The 18,066-nt window shown below is 44.6% G+C and overlaps 1 protein-coding gene across 1 annotated transcript in view; it reads left to right on the forward strand.

Moving 5' to 3' along the window:
• GRIN2B (glutamate receptor, ionotropic, N-methyl D-aspartate 2B) overlaps nt 1-18,066 on the forward strand; it is a 211,303-nt gene that overhangs the window by 166,376 nt on the left and 26,861 nt on the right. The window contains exons 5-7 of the mRNA XM_010003847.1: nt 15,069-15,277; nt 15,597-15,768; nt 16,432-16,585. Coding sequence (XP_010002149.1) covers nt 15,069-15,277; nt 15,597-15,768; nt 16,432-16,585 — 535 coding nt within the window. The remainder of the gene's footprint in view (nt 1-15,068; nt 15,278-15,596; nt 15,769-16,431; nt 16,586-18,066) is intronic.

Here is an 18,066-nt window from a genome sequence, read left to right on the forward strand (position 1 = left end):
CAGGCCACCTCATCACAGTGCCTTTCTCATCACCAAGAGCTGCTGATCAGCCAGTCTTTCTCCAAGGCTGTTTCTTCTGCCCAGGTCTTGGAGGCTCCCTCAGGTTCCTTGTGCAAGACAGCAGCACTGCTGGTGAGCCAGAGCTCTCAACCACAGCTGGGGAGATTCCTTGCAAGAGGACTCCAAGGAGGGCAGGAAAGCAGAAGCAGTCCTGCCCTCTGTGGAGGTTGCAGCGCCTTCTTCCCACCCACACCTCACTTGGGTGTGTGAAGACCTGCTGCATGGAGTCCTGGGGCAGCAGTGAGGCTGCTTCAGAGCCATGAAGGAGACTTGTGGCCTGGGGTGTTAGCTGGTTGAGCCTTATGTTGAGCATGGGAGGTGAGATGGTCTTGCTTCCTGGAGGCTGGAAGGGGCAGAGCTGAGTCCCACTGTGCCAGCTCAAGCGTCAATGTACTCCCTCTTCCAGGAGAGGTATCTTCAGAGAGCCAGAAAGGACAGCTGCCTGGTTGCTCGTGCCACTTCAGCTTCCAGAGCAGCTGGAGAGGACCCAAGAATGTGCTCTTGAGATTTAGTTAATCTCCTGATTCCAAACTAGTTCTTAGTGAGTACAATATAAAATCCCACTGCTCCTTTTTACAGCTGACAATCCAGATGCCTGAGCTGCTGCAACTCTGCCCTGTCATTAACCAGCATGTTTCCCACTGCTGACTGCTGGTGAGCACAGCCACTCACCAGTAACCAGAACCCTGTGACAGCAAGCTCCTTCCTCTGGTCTGGGGCTTGAGGGTGCTGTAGGTGCAGTCCTCAGCTACACAGTTTCCTCTGGGGTGGATGAGCTGAGGCATCTTCCTACCATCCTGATTTCTGTCATGTTTCCCAGTTGTTAGGTCCCTGTTCATCCCTCTTCCAACCTGGAGTGAATTATTAAGAGCCTTTTACAGAGGGGAAAACTGAGCTTAGAAAGCTTCAGTGGCTTGCTTAAGCTCCCAGAGTAAGCACAGGACAGGATTACAGCCAGCACTTGCGTCTCTTCACTCCTGGGCATCTGGGGAGAAAGCATCACTGCTGTGTACAGCTGCTGCAGCTGCTTAGGGCAAGTTTGCCCTGTGGAACCAACCCAGCTATGCCATGCGTGTGCTGGCCTGGGTGTGCGGCGCTGCATCCCCCAGCACAGAGCGGTGCCGCAGGGCTGCAGCAGCACCGCGTGGTGCAGGGCAGGTGTGTGAGCCTGGCCAGCTGCCTCAGCTCTCAGCTTAGCCCTTCTGGGCCAGTGTGGCCAGCCAGCATCTGGACTGTAACTGGCTTGGTGTCCCCATGCCATTACCCGCATCCCTCTCATGCTTCTACTCTAAGGTCACACAGGACCAGCTTGGTTCTGTCCACACGTGCTGTGCAGACCAGCCCTCTCTCTCCCTTAGCTTGTTAGAAGCATATTCCTGCAACATGAGAAACCTGCCTGCAGCATAATCTTGATTTATTGCCTTCCCTTCTTCTCACCTTCTGGGTGCCATGACCGTAAGGGACCTGCCAGCTTCACCTTCTTCCACCTCTCTCCAATGATCCCTTCCAATTTGGCTTCTACTTTCTTTGCCTCTTTCAACCCTTTGGCAAGGTCAATGCTGCTTCTTTCGTCATAAAATGGAATTACATAATCTCTACATTGGTTGATTGGTTTGCTGTCCATTGCTGTTTTTTTATCCTCACTCCTCTGCCAGTACTTGGTGATTCATGGATATCTCTTTCTCCGTCTTCACTGATTCTTTCTTGGCCTGTTTATTGGTTTTGTAAGAGCTCATGCACATTCACAGAGCTGTATAAGCAGTTACATACAGAAAGTAAAAGAATAGTGAATTATTTTTTACCTTATAAAGTCAAGCTAGGAAATGTCAGTCTGGTTTCCTGGGCTACCTTAATTCTGCTCCTTCAAGTTTCTTTGCAGTACAGAGATTGAGGTAGGGACCCTATGGAGAAAGTTGTATGCACTCATTAATTAAGACTTGAATCAAAATATCCACGTGCAAGTGGGATGGAAGTAAAGCTGAAAAGGGAACTGTAAACCTGCCATTTCCTAATATTTCAGCCTAAATAAGTTTCCTTTAGTGTAGTTTGCTTTATGGAATTTTCGGTGTGTGTTTTGTTTTGTTTTGTTTTATTTTGAAGGGTAAAACCCCAAATCTTTTCTGTAGAAATGTATTGTTCATTTTCATGCATGCTGAGCTTTCAGCACGAAGTCTGACTGCTCAACTCAGTGGCTTACCTGAACTTGTTCCACAGACAGTTGTGACAGTACAAACTAGTTTGCCATTCTTCTGTATCCTAAATGGTGGTGTGCAAGTGACCTTTACACAGTGGGCCTCATTTAACAGATAGAGAAGAACCTGGATAGTTTGTCCACATTTTGTGGGCAGCCTGATTGGGCTTTTGCCTTTCTCTTACTCTGACAAAGCCGAGGTGTTCCATGTACTGACTGTGATACTGGTGAGGATCTCCCCTCTGATTTACCAGGTTGATGGGCTTATCTCTTAAAATGCTTATGCTCAGATGCCATTTGGACTGTCTGCCAGGATTTCTATAAGATAGTGACAGAAGAAAAAAAAAATATTATTTAACAGTTTATAATGCCATCAGGAGTGAATGAAATTTGATGGACTGAAGTAAAAATCATGTCCTTAACCTCAAGTTTTTTTTCCCTGCTGACTTTGAAATGCCTGTTGCAAAACATGGAGTTGTTGGATTTTGCCAGAGAACTGGCCTAAAGACTGTAATGGGAAGTGTCAGAGAACTTAAGCACAAGCTTTCTACTAGCTCCCCTTATAATAGAGGTAACTACACAATATGCACACATTTAAGTACACACATGAAATCATCCAGCTAATTTCAGTCTGCAAGAAGTCATTCCACATGTGGACTTATATGTGCCACAAGGACCTTTTGCAACCTGCTGAGAGCCTTTGCTTCATCTTATGTCTCCAAGGCCACCTCTGTCATGCCTGTTCTCCTTGCAGAAAGGGAATGGCACAAGATCTGCTTCATGTTGACATGTTCAGGCAAACAATGACAGACAAATCTTTGAAAAATAGGTGTGCCTGAAGTCCATCAGGGCTGAGAGAAGGGGATTTTATTTCCCTAAGGCTGTGCTCCCAAGAAAGCAGTCCTTGGCTTAACCCTTCTTTGCTAGCTGGGGTTGGCAAATACAGAGCTTCCTCTATCCTTCCCAAGTGCCGATTTCAAGGTTACCTCTCTCCCTATCCATAATCAGGTCTGATTGTACTCCTTTTGCACAGAGATGACTTGCCGCCAGCCCAGATGGCCTCAGCTGGGCCCTTGGCATTTCCACCTGAACTCCAAGCCCAGATCAGCTTAGGATAACTGCTGCTGGGGTACCTCTGTGTGTGTGTGTTTGTGTGTGTATGTGCACCTGTGTATGGGATAGGAAGGGAGCAAAGCCTTTGGCAGAGCTGCTCCCTGCCGCTCACAGTCTGCTCACCGGCTCCAGCCAGTGTGGCAGTAATGAACACGTGTGCAGTGAACCAGCTGTCCTGCTGGTGAGCTCCATCCAAGGGTCAGGTCTTCTCTGTAGGGTGCAAGTGGAGCTGGCAGGTCTTGTCTGATGCTCTGCCCAAACACAGCAGAGCACCATAGTTTTCAAGCAAAGCCCAGCGCTTGGCTGTAGCTGTGGATCAGGTGAGGGTCCTGCACCTCATGGGCTCTTTTTCTGGAACTATCATCCACCAGAGAGGCTGAAGCATGAAATCCTAAGGCAGGAGTCTCCAGCTGGGGAATACACCCCCACCAGCTCCTGGGAGATCTCAGCTTACCTGGCAGCCTCTCCCATATGCCAGGTTGGTCTGCAACAGCACGGACAGGAATACCCTAGTAATGCTCACTGCTGGTGGAGATGCACAGCACTGCTATAGTTTGGGCCAGCACTTCAGGACAGAGGTGAGGCTATTGTTTGGGCACTGTTGGGATGGGGACAAACCACTCAGCCCAGCTCTAAAGTCAGTGAGAGCTGAGATGGGGGGGGTGGGTGGGGAGGTGGGGGGAGAACCAAACCAGGCTCACTAGAGGTAAGCTTTGGGGCAGCATGCCAATGTTTGAGGGACTGTGTGCTAGCAAGGTGACTCGGTTCACTGTCTCAGAGGAGGTAGGGGATGGATATCCATGTGGCAGCAAAGATGCAAGGGTTATTGATGTGATAAAAAGCATGGACATACCTGAGAATGGTCACATATGAACTAGAGCTTCTCCCCCAACAAAAACCTGGTGGGATCAACAGCCCAACTGAAGTGCATCTACACCAGTGCACACAGCATGGGCAACAAACATGAGGACCTGGAAGCTATTGTGCAGCAGGAAAACCATGATATAGTTGTCATCACAGAAACATGGTGGGATGACTCGCACAGCTGGAGTGCTGCAATAGGTGGTTATAAACTTTTCAGAAGGGGTAGGCAAAGAAGTAGAGTTGAGGAGTAGCCTTGTGTATTAGGGAGTGTTTTGAATGTCTAGCACTTAAAGATGGTGATTATAAGTGTTTATGGGTAAGAATCAGGAGCAAGTCCAACAGGTCAGCTGTCATTGTGGGACCACTCAACCAGGATGAAAATCTAGAGCATAGACTTACAAGGAGCAGTGGAGAGAGCTGTGGTTTTTTTACTCTAGAGAACTTAATTGCTTTCTGCAATACCTGAAAGGAGATTGTAGCCAGGTATGTGTTGGTCTCTTGGCCCCGGGAGCAAGTGATAGGACAAGAGGAAAAGGCCTCAAATTGCACCAGGGGACCTTTAGATTGGATATTAGGAAAAAAAATTCACCAAAAGGATTGTCAAGCCCTGGATCAGGGTGCCCAGGCAAGTGGTTGAGTCACCATCCCTAGAGGTATTTAAAAGCCATGTAGATGTGGTGTTTAGGGAGTTGATTTAGTGGTGGACTTGGCACTGCTGGGTTAATGGTTGGACTTGATAATCTTAAAGGTCTTCTCCAACCAAAACAATTCTACAGTCTATTTTCTTCAATATCTCTCCCATCCCTGAGAGTTTTTCCATTTCTTGCACTGGTCTCACTCCTGCTTACTCCCTCCCCCAGGCACAGGGGCAGCAGGGCAGCTGGAAAGCAGGCTGCAGATGTGATGGAGGCAGCCGTGAGGAGACAGGGCTGTGCAGTGGGGTCCATGGGTGCACACCAGTCATGGGGAGTGAGACCATGGGTGGCCAGGAGGTGGGGTGCAGGTGAGCCAGGGCATGAAGGACCACTGTCCCTTTCTGTTCACAGAGGTGAGGCAGGGACTGTTTGCTGTCTCTGCTTCCCTACATCCCCTGTTCCCTGTGTTCATTGGAGAGCAATGAAAGAAGGAAGGGGGCAGGAACTGAGTTGGGCACGAGGTTATCTCCATACCTTCACCACAAAGGCAGGCAAAGGAGACTGTGAGTAAGGAAAGGTGCAAGGGTGCCAGAGAGCAGTCTCCTCAACCACACATGAGGTAGAGGGAAAGCAGCAAGGATGTCCCTGGTTGCCCCTATCCCACAGCTTTGCTTCCCATCTGGCCACTTGCAAAGACCTGGCAGAGAACCAGGGTGAAGAGCAGAGCTAGTGTTTCTACTCAGTGACAATTTGGATCAGTGGCTCAGTTTGGCTACCCCTTGTGATGGCCCTGGTGCAGTACAAGAGACCTCACACCATGTGCCAGGTTGTTGGGGGCATGCAGACATGCACCTTGAAGGTGTGGAGGCTGTGGGGCTGGCTTTTCCTGTGCCAGAGTGAATCCAGGGCCAGGCTCTCAACAAAGGGTTGTGCCAGGGCTGGGCCGGGGCACATAATTTGCCATCACCTGCCCAGAGCTGTCAGTGCTGAGAGAGGAAAGAAACAGGGATGTGCAGCTCTCTAATTTCCTCCTGTGGAATTTTGCTCCCAACATGTACAGTAATTCCTCTGGAGCGAGGCATGTTCCTTCCCTTGTCACCAGCTCCAGAAAAGCTGAGCATGCTGTGTCTCTCTGCAGGGGGCCATGTGTCCCCACCTGCCTATGCCTCTCTCAGAAGGTGGGCATCTCTGCACGGAGGCATTACAGGGCTGCCATGCAGAGGTCAGGGGCTCTTGCTGGTGTATTTGGGAAGGAGAGGTATTTCACCCACTGCAATATCCCCTAGTGAAAGTTAAAGGATGTCTCTGATATTCTCAGAGATGCTTTTCAAAGCAGCACCTTGGATCATGCTTGCACAGCTCAGGAAACAGGGAGGTTTAGGCAACCCACCTCCTCTCTCTTCCTATTGCCTCACCTAACCCTGCTGGGGCTTGCTTCAAGATTTTGCTTTTCTCAGCACAAGGAAACGTTTTTGGCCTTCCTCTGGATCTGCATTTTTAAACATTCCGTCAGCCTCAGGTCCCAAGAGATGCCGGGAGACATACTCACCCTGTGTAATGAGTAAGTGTCATTGCACAGGGGAACACATGTTGGGCTTTTGTTCACCTCTGTACAAGACCTGCTTACCAGCCAAAGCTCTCAACTGTCTCCCAGACTGCAGTGCGAATTGGCAAGCCCAGCCCTCCCTCTGTGTAACACGTTTTAGGAGGGGAAAAAAAGTCTGAGTGAAAGAAATGAAAGCTCAGCAAAATGCAAACCCAAGCCCAACATTCATCAGGGAAAGCCAAGGGGAAAAATCATTAGATAGGGCATTACATGCATGGACACGTACTGAGTGCAGACACACACCTGCACAATGCAGATGTACTCCTAGAGATTGCAAAATGCTTTCATAAAACATTTAGATGTCTATACATGCACATAAAAATACATTTTCCTTTAAACTTTTGTGACTCCTGAACCCCCTGTGAAACAAAACATGCCATCTTAACTGTGTCCCTAATTTTTCTACTGCCCCAGTGTTCAGCAGAGGAGAGCAGTAGAGATGCTCAAGGTGAAACCCTCTTTCACCTTAGATGAGCAAAGGTAGGGGCAATACAAGCTTCCTGGCTTTAGATTTCATTTTCCTAGGCCAGAATAAGAATAGATTGATGTTACTGGAGTTAAGGACATTGTATTAAGCTCCCCTCTCCTCATACAGAATCATTTCAGAAGGGCATGATGGCTCTAAGGATGCAAGATTATTGAAGTAAGAGCCTGAGTCAGGTGCTGTCACTGCCTGTTAGCTGGAGATCAGTTGTGTTGGGTGGTACTGTTCATCTGCAGTGTTTGTTAAGATAGTATTTTTTTTCCTAGTTCTTCTTCCAAAATCATAACACCTGATTTGCCCTCCATAGAAGCTATTGCTTTGCAGAGTTAAGTCCGGTAGCCTACTCAGATCACAGCCCACATTACCATGAACTTTCTCTAACCTCTCCCTTCATGTCTTCTAATTATGCTTGTTTTGATTGCATTCTGCATTTCAATGAATCATGGTTATGTGTACACCAGGTAGCACTGTGGGCCTTGAACGAATATGTCCCTCAGGAAACCATGCTGCTCCATGAGCCAGCCTTGCCTGGATGAGCCCCTTCCTGGCCTACCAAGTTAACAGTACCACCAAGAACACCATCTCCCAGAGGGAGCTGTCAGGTGATCCTGGTGATTTTATGCCTGTAGCGATCTCTTGGTACCTTCTGATTTAGAAGAATGATTTACCAAGGCAAACACTTGGGCATTCTCACAGCTCTGACCTTTCTGTGACACCAGTGGAACGCCACAGTTCAGTGACTTTGCAGAAGTCAGAAATGCTCAAACTATCTCTCATTAACCTTCTCAGGCTAATCATGGCAGGGGATGGGACCTCAGCAGCTGCAAAAAGCATAGAAATGCACCAGGAAAGAAATGTTTCAGTAAAAATGGCAAGAGCTGTGTAAATGCCAGACCTCAGTGAGCTGGGGGACTCGGTTTCTGCAAAGAGCTTTTATTCCCAGAATTACTTGTAAAGCAAGAGCAAGTACTTCACCCTGTCTGTATCCTAAGCTAGGTGCTATATAAATATAAAGGGAAAAAAAAATCTCCTGCAGCATCCACGTTTAATTGAAAGGCTATTAGAAGCAATTCCTGCTTTTGCAGGTGCAGTGAAGAAAGCAGCTTTCCCCAGGTGGTTGTGCAAGGTGAACTTGAGGTTCAGGAAGAAATGTTGTTTCTGTGTTAATTAATTTTGCATGTGGAGCATTCACAACCATTTCTTGTCTGCTTTGGCTGATGTGGCTAATTAATCACCTTAAGTGTCTGTAAACATGAGATTTTTGCTCTCCGTGGCATCTCTTCTCCACCTGCTGTAGACCAGCCTATGTGAGGATACAGACCTGTAGCATCACAGGTATTATACATTTGGTAATGGCTGTGATATCAGCATTGAAAATGTGAACGTCATGATTTAGCCGTCTTGGGTGAAGGCAAAGAAGAAAGTACTATTCTCAGGGCACTTGGAGACAGTTTTGTGGCTGAATGAGGGAATTATGAGCATAGGAGGTGCAGATATCAATAACAAGAGTCTTTGTGTTCCTGTGAGTTAGCTGGGGGACAGACACATAATGATTAAGACTGAATTTTTACATCTGTGGACTGAAAAATCAAGGAGAAAAGCTTTTCCACAGAGGAATTCCTCCTTTTGTTTCTACTTACTTAAGGCCACTGGACTGGAAAGGCTCATCTGGTCCCATCCCTGCTGCTCTAGGCAGCAACATCATGTAGCCCTATACAACAATTTGTGCTTATTCTGGACCCCGTTTTAGTTGTTTTCATGGCATCTTTCAGGCAGCTGTTCTAGAACTTGCCTCCTCTGATGGTTAAAATTCATCTTATTTTGAAGGCATATTTCCTTACAACCAGCTGTTCTTGTACCAACATTGTTTTTCTGCTTTAAAAAAACCCTTTTTTTCTTCCCTTGTGCATCTGTCCCCCTCTTATTTATGCAGGGCAGTCATATCCCCTCTTGTCTTTCATATATCTAGGTTAAACAAGCTTTTTAATCTCCTTTAAAGCAGGCTCTCTGTTCCTGTAATCACTCAATCCAAGGTTATTTCTGATAACTAGCTTTTCTTATGGTTCCTCACTGCTTTACCCAAGCTGAGTGTAAAACAGCATGACCTATTGCCTGTTGAGTAATTTTGGGGTGAAAAAATGTGTCAACTATCAGAGCCAGAAAAAAAAGGCATCAGGGTATTGCTGTTAAAATCTGCATTTGTTCTCCACCTTATCTCTACAAAGCTAGTGTCTCCTGTAATGACTTAGTTCCTGATATAATTTCTCTTTAATAACAGTAATGACATCTTTATCCAGGCTGAAAGTCAAGCCTATGGAGCTACAGTAGACCTCTGTAGTTCAGTCCTGGTGGAATTATCTTCCAAAGCCTTCCAAAAACTATCACAATCTCAAATGATACCACTTTATTTATGCATTATTTATTTCTTCACAGTCTACTGCAGCATTAAGGTACCAACAGCATCTCCCAGGTTTACCCTGATAGTGCCTACTTCCATTGGCAGTGTCCCAGTTATACTTGCTATTTCTATGGTGCCTTTATTATTCCTACAGTTGCCTTTTCAGGTCCTGCCCAGTTGTTCTGGTTTTCCCATGTCCTCATTCAGGATCTGTACGAATTGTACTGACAGGACTCTTATTTCTCTCTGGACTCTCCCTGCTTCCCAGAGGGGTTAGGTATGCTTTTCCATCAGCTATTTTACCAATCACATTGCTATTTTCTGCCTGCTGCCCAACATCCTACCTTTATCTTTTCTATATTTGATCTTCCCTTTTTTCATTTATTAAAATCCAGTGTAAAAGTTACATAAGCTTTTCCCAGTTAACTATCTGACAGCAAAGATAAAAGACAGGAAGTTTTCATATTTATGCCATTCACAGATATATGCTGTGCATGTTCCCTCATCTAGCTCTAGACATGTGTGTGTCCCCTCATTGCCACACTATTTGTAAGCCTTCTGACCTTTTCTGCGTTTATCTACCCAGTGTGGCCTAGAAGTGAAAACATACCATTATCTCCATTTTATACAAGGTGGAATGCAGGCACAAGGGTACAGATCAGGTTCCAGAGGCACTTGGTGGAATTGGGAATTTCTGCCTTCTAATCCATGCTCTGTGTTGTTGCATTAGTGCTTCCTCACTGGAATGGGGAAGCTTCAAGCTCTTCAACTCCAAGGAAAAAATCCCCCAAAAAACCAAAGCCCCCCAGAACATAATAAGGGAGGAAACACCAAACTTCGGGGGAAATGTAGAAAGCAGTTCAAGTCCTGAATGAGTTTGGAATTATCTTTATTTTGTTCTTTAAATGAAACCAAATCACTTTTTTTTTTCCTTTTGTATTTCTTCTATACCAGAAATAGAAGCAAGTGAGAGAAGATTTTAAATGAAAAGAGTGACGCAAAGCATGGTACCAATGGGAGCCTGAATGAAATAAAAACTATGAAAAGATATAGCTAGACATAGCTCTCTTGCAGCCTGTTGAAAAACAAACACCTGAAGGTTCAAGCTTTCTCCTGAACCTTCACCCCAAATATGAAAAAGACGGTGCTGAGTGTCTTGCCTAGGAAATAGATCTTTAGAATAGATTCCCCCCCTCCCCCCCGCATTGTATTCTTCTGCCTAGTCCTTGAAAGCCAAACCTTTAGGAGGTTTTGTTTTTCCATCTGTTGACATTAGTTAGATGTTTCTCCGGATGCTCTTGTGTCTTGAAGTGCTGCCCAAGAGAAGCTCAGAGATTGGCTTCTGCCCTGGATGGAACAGACATTTTTGTAAACAGTGTGACTGGGTGCTGGTCTCTTGAGCAGGTGGTTGCTTTTGCCAATGTAGCATATAAGACATCCACTGAGTGAGACTACCAGCTCTTCTGTGTTATAAATATCTTGCTGACCTGATAGCACTGAAAAGAACACATATAGAAGAATAAGGAAATATTCTCTCCTAGTATAAACTGCAGCAAGAAGATTTAGGTTAGACATCAGGGTAAAAAAACCCCACCTTTTTAATATGAAGGATAGCTAAGCACTGGAATAGACTTCCCACAGAGACTTTGGGCTCTCTGTCAGTGTAAGGGCAGGTTAGACAAACATCTGCCACAAACTGCTGTTACAAGCCTTAGCTTCCCTTGGGAGGAGAGAAAAGCCTCTGTTAAGAATTAGTTTCAGGGAACTAATATGGTACACCTTTCGTTAAAGGTACGCATTAACATACTGCAGAACACTTATTCTGGCTGCATTATACCGCGGTTAAGGCAATTTGCCAGCCTGCTGGAAGGCTTTCCAAAGGCTCTCACTTATTTTCCCCTTGCATAGGCAATCTTACCTTTTGTCTGCACGGGATAGCTTATATACTTAGGCAAGCCAGTAGCATATATGATTGACTTTTTGTTCTACAGGAGCTCTCCACACTTTCCAAATGTATTGCCTTTTTAGTTCCACCATCTGGTTATACAAAGCAAGATCTTATTGTTAAGGTAAAAGTTAACTGCTGTTAGCTTCCTCAACATCTCCAAATTCATCCCCAAATCAAAGTGACTTTCCTTTCTTGATAAGACCAGATGTGATACAGACAGAGCAAGACGAAATTAAAGTCTTAAGAGCCCTGCCCTGCCATAGAGAAACATACCCAGTGATTGGAGAATGTGATTAGAAAGTGGATTTTTAAGATCCCTAGAATCCTTACTTTTGCTAATTCTGTGACCCTTCCAGGGTTCCTGGTGGGAGTTTAGATGACTAGACTCTGATCCGAGAATGGCCAGTGGGTCTTGGAACTGCAGGGTGACAAATACATAGGATGCCTGGGATGGTTAAGTTTTTCCCCTTTTTGCTGAGGCAAGCACTGAGCAAAACCTAAGTAATAGCAGTTCACAAGCTGTTAGTACTAAATACCCTGAGACTTCAGAAGTGCCTTGCTTTGCTCTGAACAGCTTGACAGGTTATCTTCTTTACGAGTAGGCATCATTACCTGGACAAATCTGTGACATTTAATTCTGTGGTGGCTAACCTCAGTCCCCACAGTGAATTGCTCCTTCCCTCTCATGGCAGATGAGCTAGCATACAATGCACATTAGTATTTACTTTCTCTTGCATTGTCACCATCCTCTGCACGTGTAGTGCTTCTTATTGTCCTTACTGTCCTTGCCTACATGTTGCTTGAGTTTTCTTTAACTACATGCATGCACATTTCACCCTTGCATGCATTAGCCTGTAAATAATTCTGCCCCTCTTAATTCACAAAGGTTTTCTGACTTTCCTTATTCATATCTATGCATGCCTGCAAGTGTATAGCATGCCTGATTGTTCAGGTTAGCAGTGAAATGTAATATTTGCAGGTATTCTTGAGACGCTCCATAGTTAAATTGAAAATTTGGGTCAGAAAAACTCCATACATCCTATTTTTCCTCCTTTTTTGACATTTCACAATGATTTTATTGGGATAATAAGGAAAGGATGTGTACTACTGTATTGGCAGGTTAGGTGCTCCAGCACACAGGAGGCTGTGACAAGACTGTAATTGTTATCCTAATTTCATAATACTGTCTGTGTAGTACAATGCTGTGAGACGTGCCTGGCACACAGCCTTATGAACTCCCCTTTCTGTCCCAGAGAAGAACTTCTCTGTAATTATGAGTTGAGTTTGTCTATCTGATCTAATTTATCACTTAGGGGTTTATATCATGCCTATTACTGTGATATCTAAGTGCTGCTGAGATACTGAAAGATGTCTCTTTCATCAACCACTTATTCCTATGATAAGTTAATGTTACCGAACTGAAGTCTGGGCTGCTCTGTGCAGCATCTTAATCACTGGTCCCTACTGAGCCCCATGTGTGCAGTTATTCTGCTTGTCTGGTGCACTGGTTTTGGGGATTTAAGCTGAGTTACTTGAGGGCTAAAGTTGCATTGCAGAAATCTCTGACTCAGATGATGATGAATTGACCTGCTTGGTCAGTGAGTGGGAAGTCCAGGGCTAAGCAGACCCGGGGTGAGCATGTGACTGTATGCTCCTTATTCCCTCAGAATGCACTCTTCACATCCAGGCTTAGCTATTAGCATGAGTACAGACCATCTGCTGCACTAGACAACACTACCTGTCTTTTGTGGACAAAAGGGGCCAGTCTGCCAGCTTTCACCTGCTGCTCAAAGTGTATCTAAAAATTAAAACAACTCTCCTTTGTTCACTCAAGTAACAAATTAAAAAACAAAAAAGAGAGAAAAAGAAGAAAAATAGCCTGTGTACCCTGCTTTCTGGTTTGCATGATACCAGGGATAGAAGGAACATTAGGGGAAAATTCTCCCTGGTATTTTTTGCCAACTGCTGGTGAGAAGGACCCTTGGGAAAGTAAGACCAGCTGCATGGCCACTTCACTCCCTTCTCACAAAACCCACTGCCTTGTCCTCACTGGGGTGTTGTGTTCATGCAGCAGGGATGGATAGGGAAGCTGCTGTCTCTGGGCAATTTGTCCTGCCTTTCTTCTCCCTCCACAAGCCCCCAAAGCAGACTTTTCTTTCATGGCCAGATGAAGCAGTTGTTTGTTTGTTTTCTAGGTGACAAGTGTTTTATGTGAATTCAACTGCTCTCAAATGCCAAACCCCAGCTGGGCTTTGAGTTTCACAGAATAACCGATGACATCTAATGAGCCTCTAATAAGTGCTTCTCCCTCCCACCCTGTCATTTAAATAAATAAATGACTGAAATTTGGGGGTGGTGGGAGGTGGTGTAGGACTGCAGTGGAATGAAGCTTTTGTGTTTACCCACCAAACAGGTACACCATTAAGAGCAGTCAAACAAGCTTTGCACACACCCACACTGCTTCTGCCATCAAGTCAATGTGTCTCATCCTTGGCCTGGAGGCCTTGCTTTGAGGATTGTGCAGGAAAGTTCCTTTTAGAGCCCAGTCAGTTTCTTGCCCTCTCAGCTTCAGCTGCTTGCCAAGGTGCTAATTAGTGTCAGCTGTGATGGGGGAAATTAAGAACAAAGGCGAGACTTTGATAGTTGAAAGCCCAGTTGATGTGCAGGTTTTTTTCTTTTCCTGGAATTTTTTCAAGGAATGGTTTACCTTGGGTAGTGGGTGTGCTTTATGTAGTGCCTCTTCAAGGACTGGAGTGGTTTCTCCACTTTGCAGCAGTAGGTATATAGCAACTGAATCCCAACCCCCTTTTCTGACCACTGAAGATATGATTTCTGTTTGCTTAAGAAAACTAAAATATCTAAAATTGCAATACATCCTTCCAAAAAATAGCAAGACTGGAAAATCAGAGGAGCTCTCTTGTTCCTCATTTATTTTAATAATTTATTTTTCATGTGTCAGGAACAGAGTAATTTCTTGTTTCCAGCTGAGGTACATAACCAAGTAATTGTAAAAGGACAAGAGCTGGTATTTCAGTAAGGCCTTAGTGGTGGCTAGCTGGAACTACTGTTAGCAAGTATCTCTGTCTATATTCTTCTCCTGTGAAGACATTCCTGAAAATGCAGAACACCTCCCTCTTCAGTTGCTTGTCTCTTAGGACAACTTAGACTAGGAATGGGCAACCTTCTTCCAGAAAAAATGGACAAAATCAAATTTGGATACAGTTAGTCTGATGAATTTCACTTTATACAAATGAATACAAAATATTGAAAAAAAAATAAAGGAGTTCTGTTTTGAGTTTTTCAAGTGAAGAATTTAAATTTCTCTGTTTTAAAATGACATGTGTTTCAACATTTGTATACATTTCTCCTTTTTTTTTTTTAGCAGCAATGAAACAATTTTTATTGTGGCTAGTAGACTGAAGCCAACATTTCAGGAGACAAGTTCTGTCCTGTTGTTTGGCTGAGAAAGCTGAAAGACATCTTGTCAGTTTGACCATGGTGATGGTATTCGCCTAGTCATCCACTCAGTCTCCTAGAGGGCGAGACCATCACAGAGATGAGACAACCCAGATGTCTTTCTTATTCTCCACTTCACCCTGGTTTGAACCCACTTACTTAGAGCCTTCTTTCCAGAAATGTCCCCATCTTACATGATCTGTGAGGTAGGGTACTCCAGCATGGTCCTCCTGCCCAGGCCTGCAGGAGCTGTGGTTGATAGAGAGGGATAGGGCAGCTAGAAGTCTATCTTCTGTGTTTTTTGTCTCTGCAGGTGGGGAAATGGAAAGAAAAAAAGTTGCAGATGAAGTATTATGTGTGGCCACGCTTCGAGCTGTATCCTGACTCTGAGGAACGTGAGGATGATCACCTGAGTATTGTGACCTTGGAAGAGGCACCATTTGTCATTGTGGAGAACGTGGATCCTCTGAGTGGCACCTGCATGAGGAACACTGTCCCTTGCCAAAAACGCATAGTGACTGAGTATGCACTCCTGGGTTTTTCTTCTCCTATTGGGCTCACCCTTCTCAGCACAGCGTAGGGAGTTTGTTGGGCCAATGTCATCACACTCTGACAATCCTTTATAGAACAGTCCCCTCCTGTTGCCCACCTTGGCCCATGCCGATTCATGACTGGTGCCATTGGGCAAATCATTGTAATACGTCCCTTCACCCCCCAGCATAGACAGAAAAAGTGAAGTTCTCCACATTATATTGTGGGAGGGGGAGTGCATACTGACAGCAGAAGGGAATTGAGGGAGTCTTCCCCAGTCTTTTAACCCATTATTGTTGTGATGGTTCAGGAACAAAACTGATGAGGAGCCAGATTACATGAAGAAATGTTGCAAGGGGTTCTGCATTGACATCCTCAAGAAAATCTCAAAGTCTGTCAAGTTCACCTATGACCTCTACTTGGTGACTAACGGCAAGCATGGGAAAAAGATCAATGGGACATGGAACGGAATGATTGGAGAGGTCAGCAGCAAAGGGAGGGCATAGTGGGCTTCATTGCTGGGCTGGGTGACATGGGTCAGGTCTGGTCTCCCATCATTATTGGGTCCTCTTCTGGGAAAGGGACAGGGTGACTCTATGGAAATGATTGGCCTGGATCCTTTCTGGGCACTGAGTGAATTAATCTACTCTGACACTTTAACCATGGCCACCTTTCCTGTTCGATGATTAATTATTATTCTCTATAGTGTCACAAATTTGGCCTTCACAGTCAAAGAAAGAGGCAATATCCATGCACCAGAGAGGCTGCAACCTAGATTAAGCTTGGATAGCATATAAGGTGCATAAAGAATGAATAAGACTTTGCAGTGTTAGAGGGAGGAGAAAGCAAGGACAGAAAAATGAGATAAGACGTCTTCTCAGTGGCTGATGTGTTTATCCTAAGACCTGTGTGGATTTATTTTGTATACACACACCAGCTTTGAGGGGCAGATTAATGTATATAGATTTCCTGAAAGAAGATGTCTTGATGAAAGATTAAAAAGGAGAGATGATAGAAACAATATATGCAATGGGATTACAAGAGTATAACGACTGTATGGAAAGGCAGAAAGGTGTGAGGCGTTTGGCCATGGTGATTGTGAGGTGTCTTAGGTCTGTGTGTGATCTCTTCCTTTCCTCTTCTAGGTCGTCACCAAACGGGCCTATATGGCTGTGGGATCCCTCACCATTAATGAGGAGCGTTCTGAAGTGGTGGATTTCTCGGTGCCCTTCATTGAAACAGGAATCAGCGTCATGGTGTCACGTAGCAATGGAACTGTCTCACCTTCTGCCTTCTTAGGTATAATTTTAATCTAAAATTAAAACTTCACCCAGAGTTCATAAAAAATTAGGTGAAGGTTGCTTGTGATTCTTAGTCTGAAAGTCCCTTTTTGGGAGTACCTGTGGGACAGGTATATAAAAATAAACTGTGATGTTTTAGTTCTAAATCCCAAGCAAGCAAAATCCAGGCAAATGCAAACAGGTGGTGCCTAGGAGTTCTGAGGCATTTCTCAACTATTTTATGCCAAATCCCAGCAAAGAATGGGCTCACTCAGAGATGTCACCTACTTGGCAGCACATGGCTTCCCAGTGACTCAACTAGCAACATGTTGAAGGACTGTGGACCAGAAGATTGATTCAGGTCTTATAGTTGTAATGTCATTGTACTTAGTGACAACAATTAGCAATAAATTGTTGCACTTTCAGAGACATTATTTATAAAGAAAGTATTAACTTGACCTCCCTAGACAGAGCAACTGATAGAAGTTAGAAATCTAATAGAGTTTTTGAAGAAGAGTTGGGCCATCAGTTCTTTGCTGACACTGTCTTTGAATAAAGTGATTTCTAATGTCCTTCGGTGGTGGAGGGTGATCAGAGAGTGCAGAAATGATACTGCATTTCTCCAGGACATCCATGCCTTCCTAGTCTCTACTATTTGGCTTTATAAAATACTTTATGATGCAGCAAACTCAGTATATGAGTTATATAATTACTGCCTGCTCTCTGCCAGCATCTTGAGAACATTTACAAACCAAAATAACTTTATATGGGAAAGAAGTTTTTCTAAATGTCTTTAAGAAGGAGTTTCATGACTACACACTCTTCAGGAGTTTTTGTCTTCAGCCAAGTCCACTGATATTGCTGGAGTATGTTAAAGCAATGATGAAGTTAAATCCAAAATTTTCAATTGCAATTTAACTGAGGTTGGAATATTGACTATAGTCTGGAGCAAAGTTCTAAGTTTCTTTGATCTGGTTCTGTGCATCTTATATCTGTTCAGGCTTGGAGAAGGAGAAAACCTGGCAGAATGTGAATACTAACATTTCTAGAATGAGCCAGTGTTCCCATTGCTACAGGAATGGAATAGCTGAAAAACTACTGTCATTATGGCTGCAACTCAAGTATTTGGCTCAATAGCATCTTGAAAGTTGGATGCTTGTCTGAAACACTGCCAGTTCTGCTTGATTTTCCCCACTCTCTCCAGATGGTGCTGGAGGACTTCCTGGGAACACTGTTTTATCAATGTGTTTTATTTTATCAATGCATGGCACAATGGCTGCATGTAGTTCTAGATGAAGCTGTGTGTCACAAATATAACAGTAAGAAGTCATTTCAGAGACAGAAACTACATTTCTCCTGATTCAAGAAGTTTTTCAGGCCCGGGCTGAAGGCTTTGTTGTAACTTCTGGTTTTCGCCATCTTAGCTTTCCCCACGCTGTCACTGGAGTGCTCTGACAGGCAGAAGAGGTGAGAGAGGGGTGAGAGGGTGTATCAGGTCTT

The sequence above is a fragment of the Chaetura pelagica genome, unplaced genomic scaffold, assembly GCF_000747805.2.
Source record: "Chaetura pelagica isolate M959 unplaced genomic scaffold, ChaPel_1.0 scaffold281, whole genome shotgun sequence".
NCBI lineage: Eukaryota > Metazoa > Chordata > Aves > Apodiformes > Apodidae > Chaetura > Chaetura pelagica.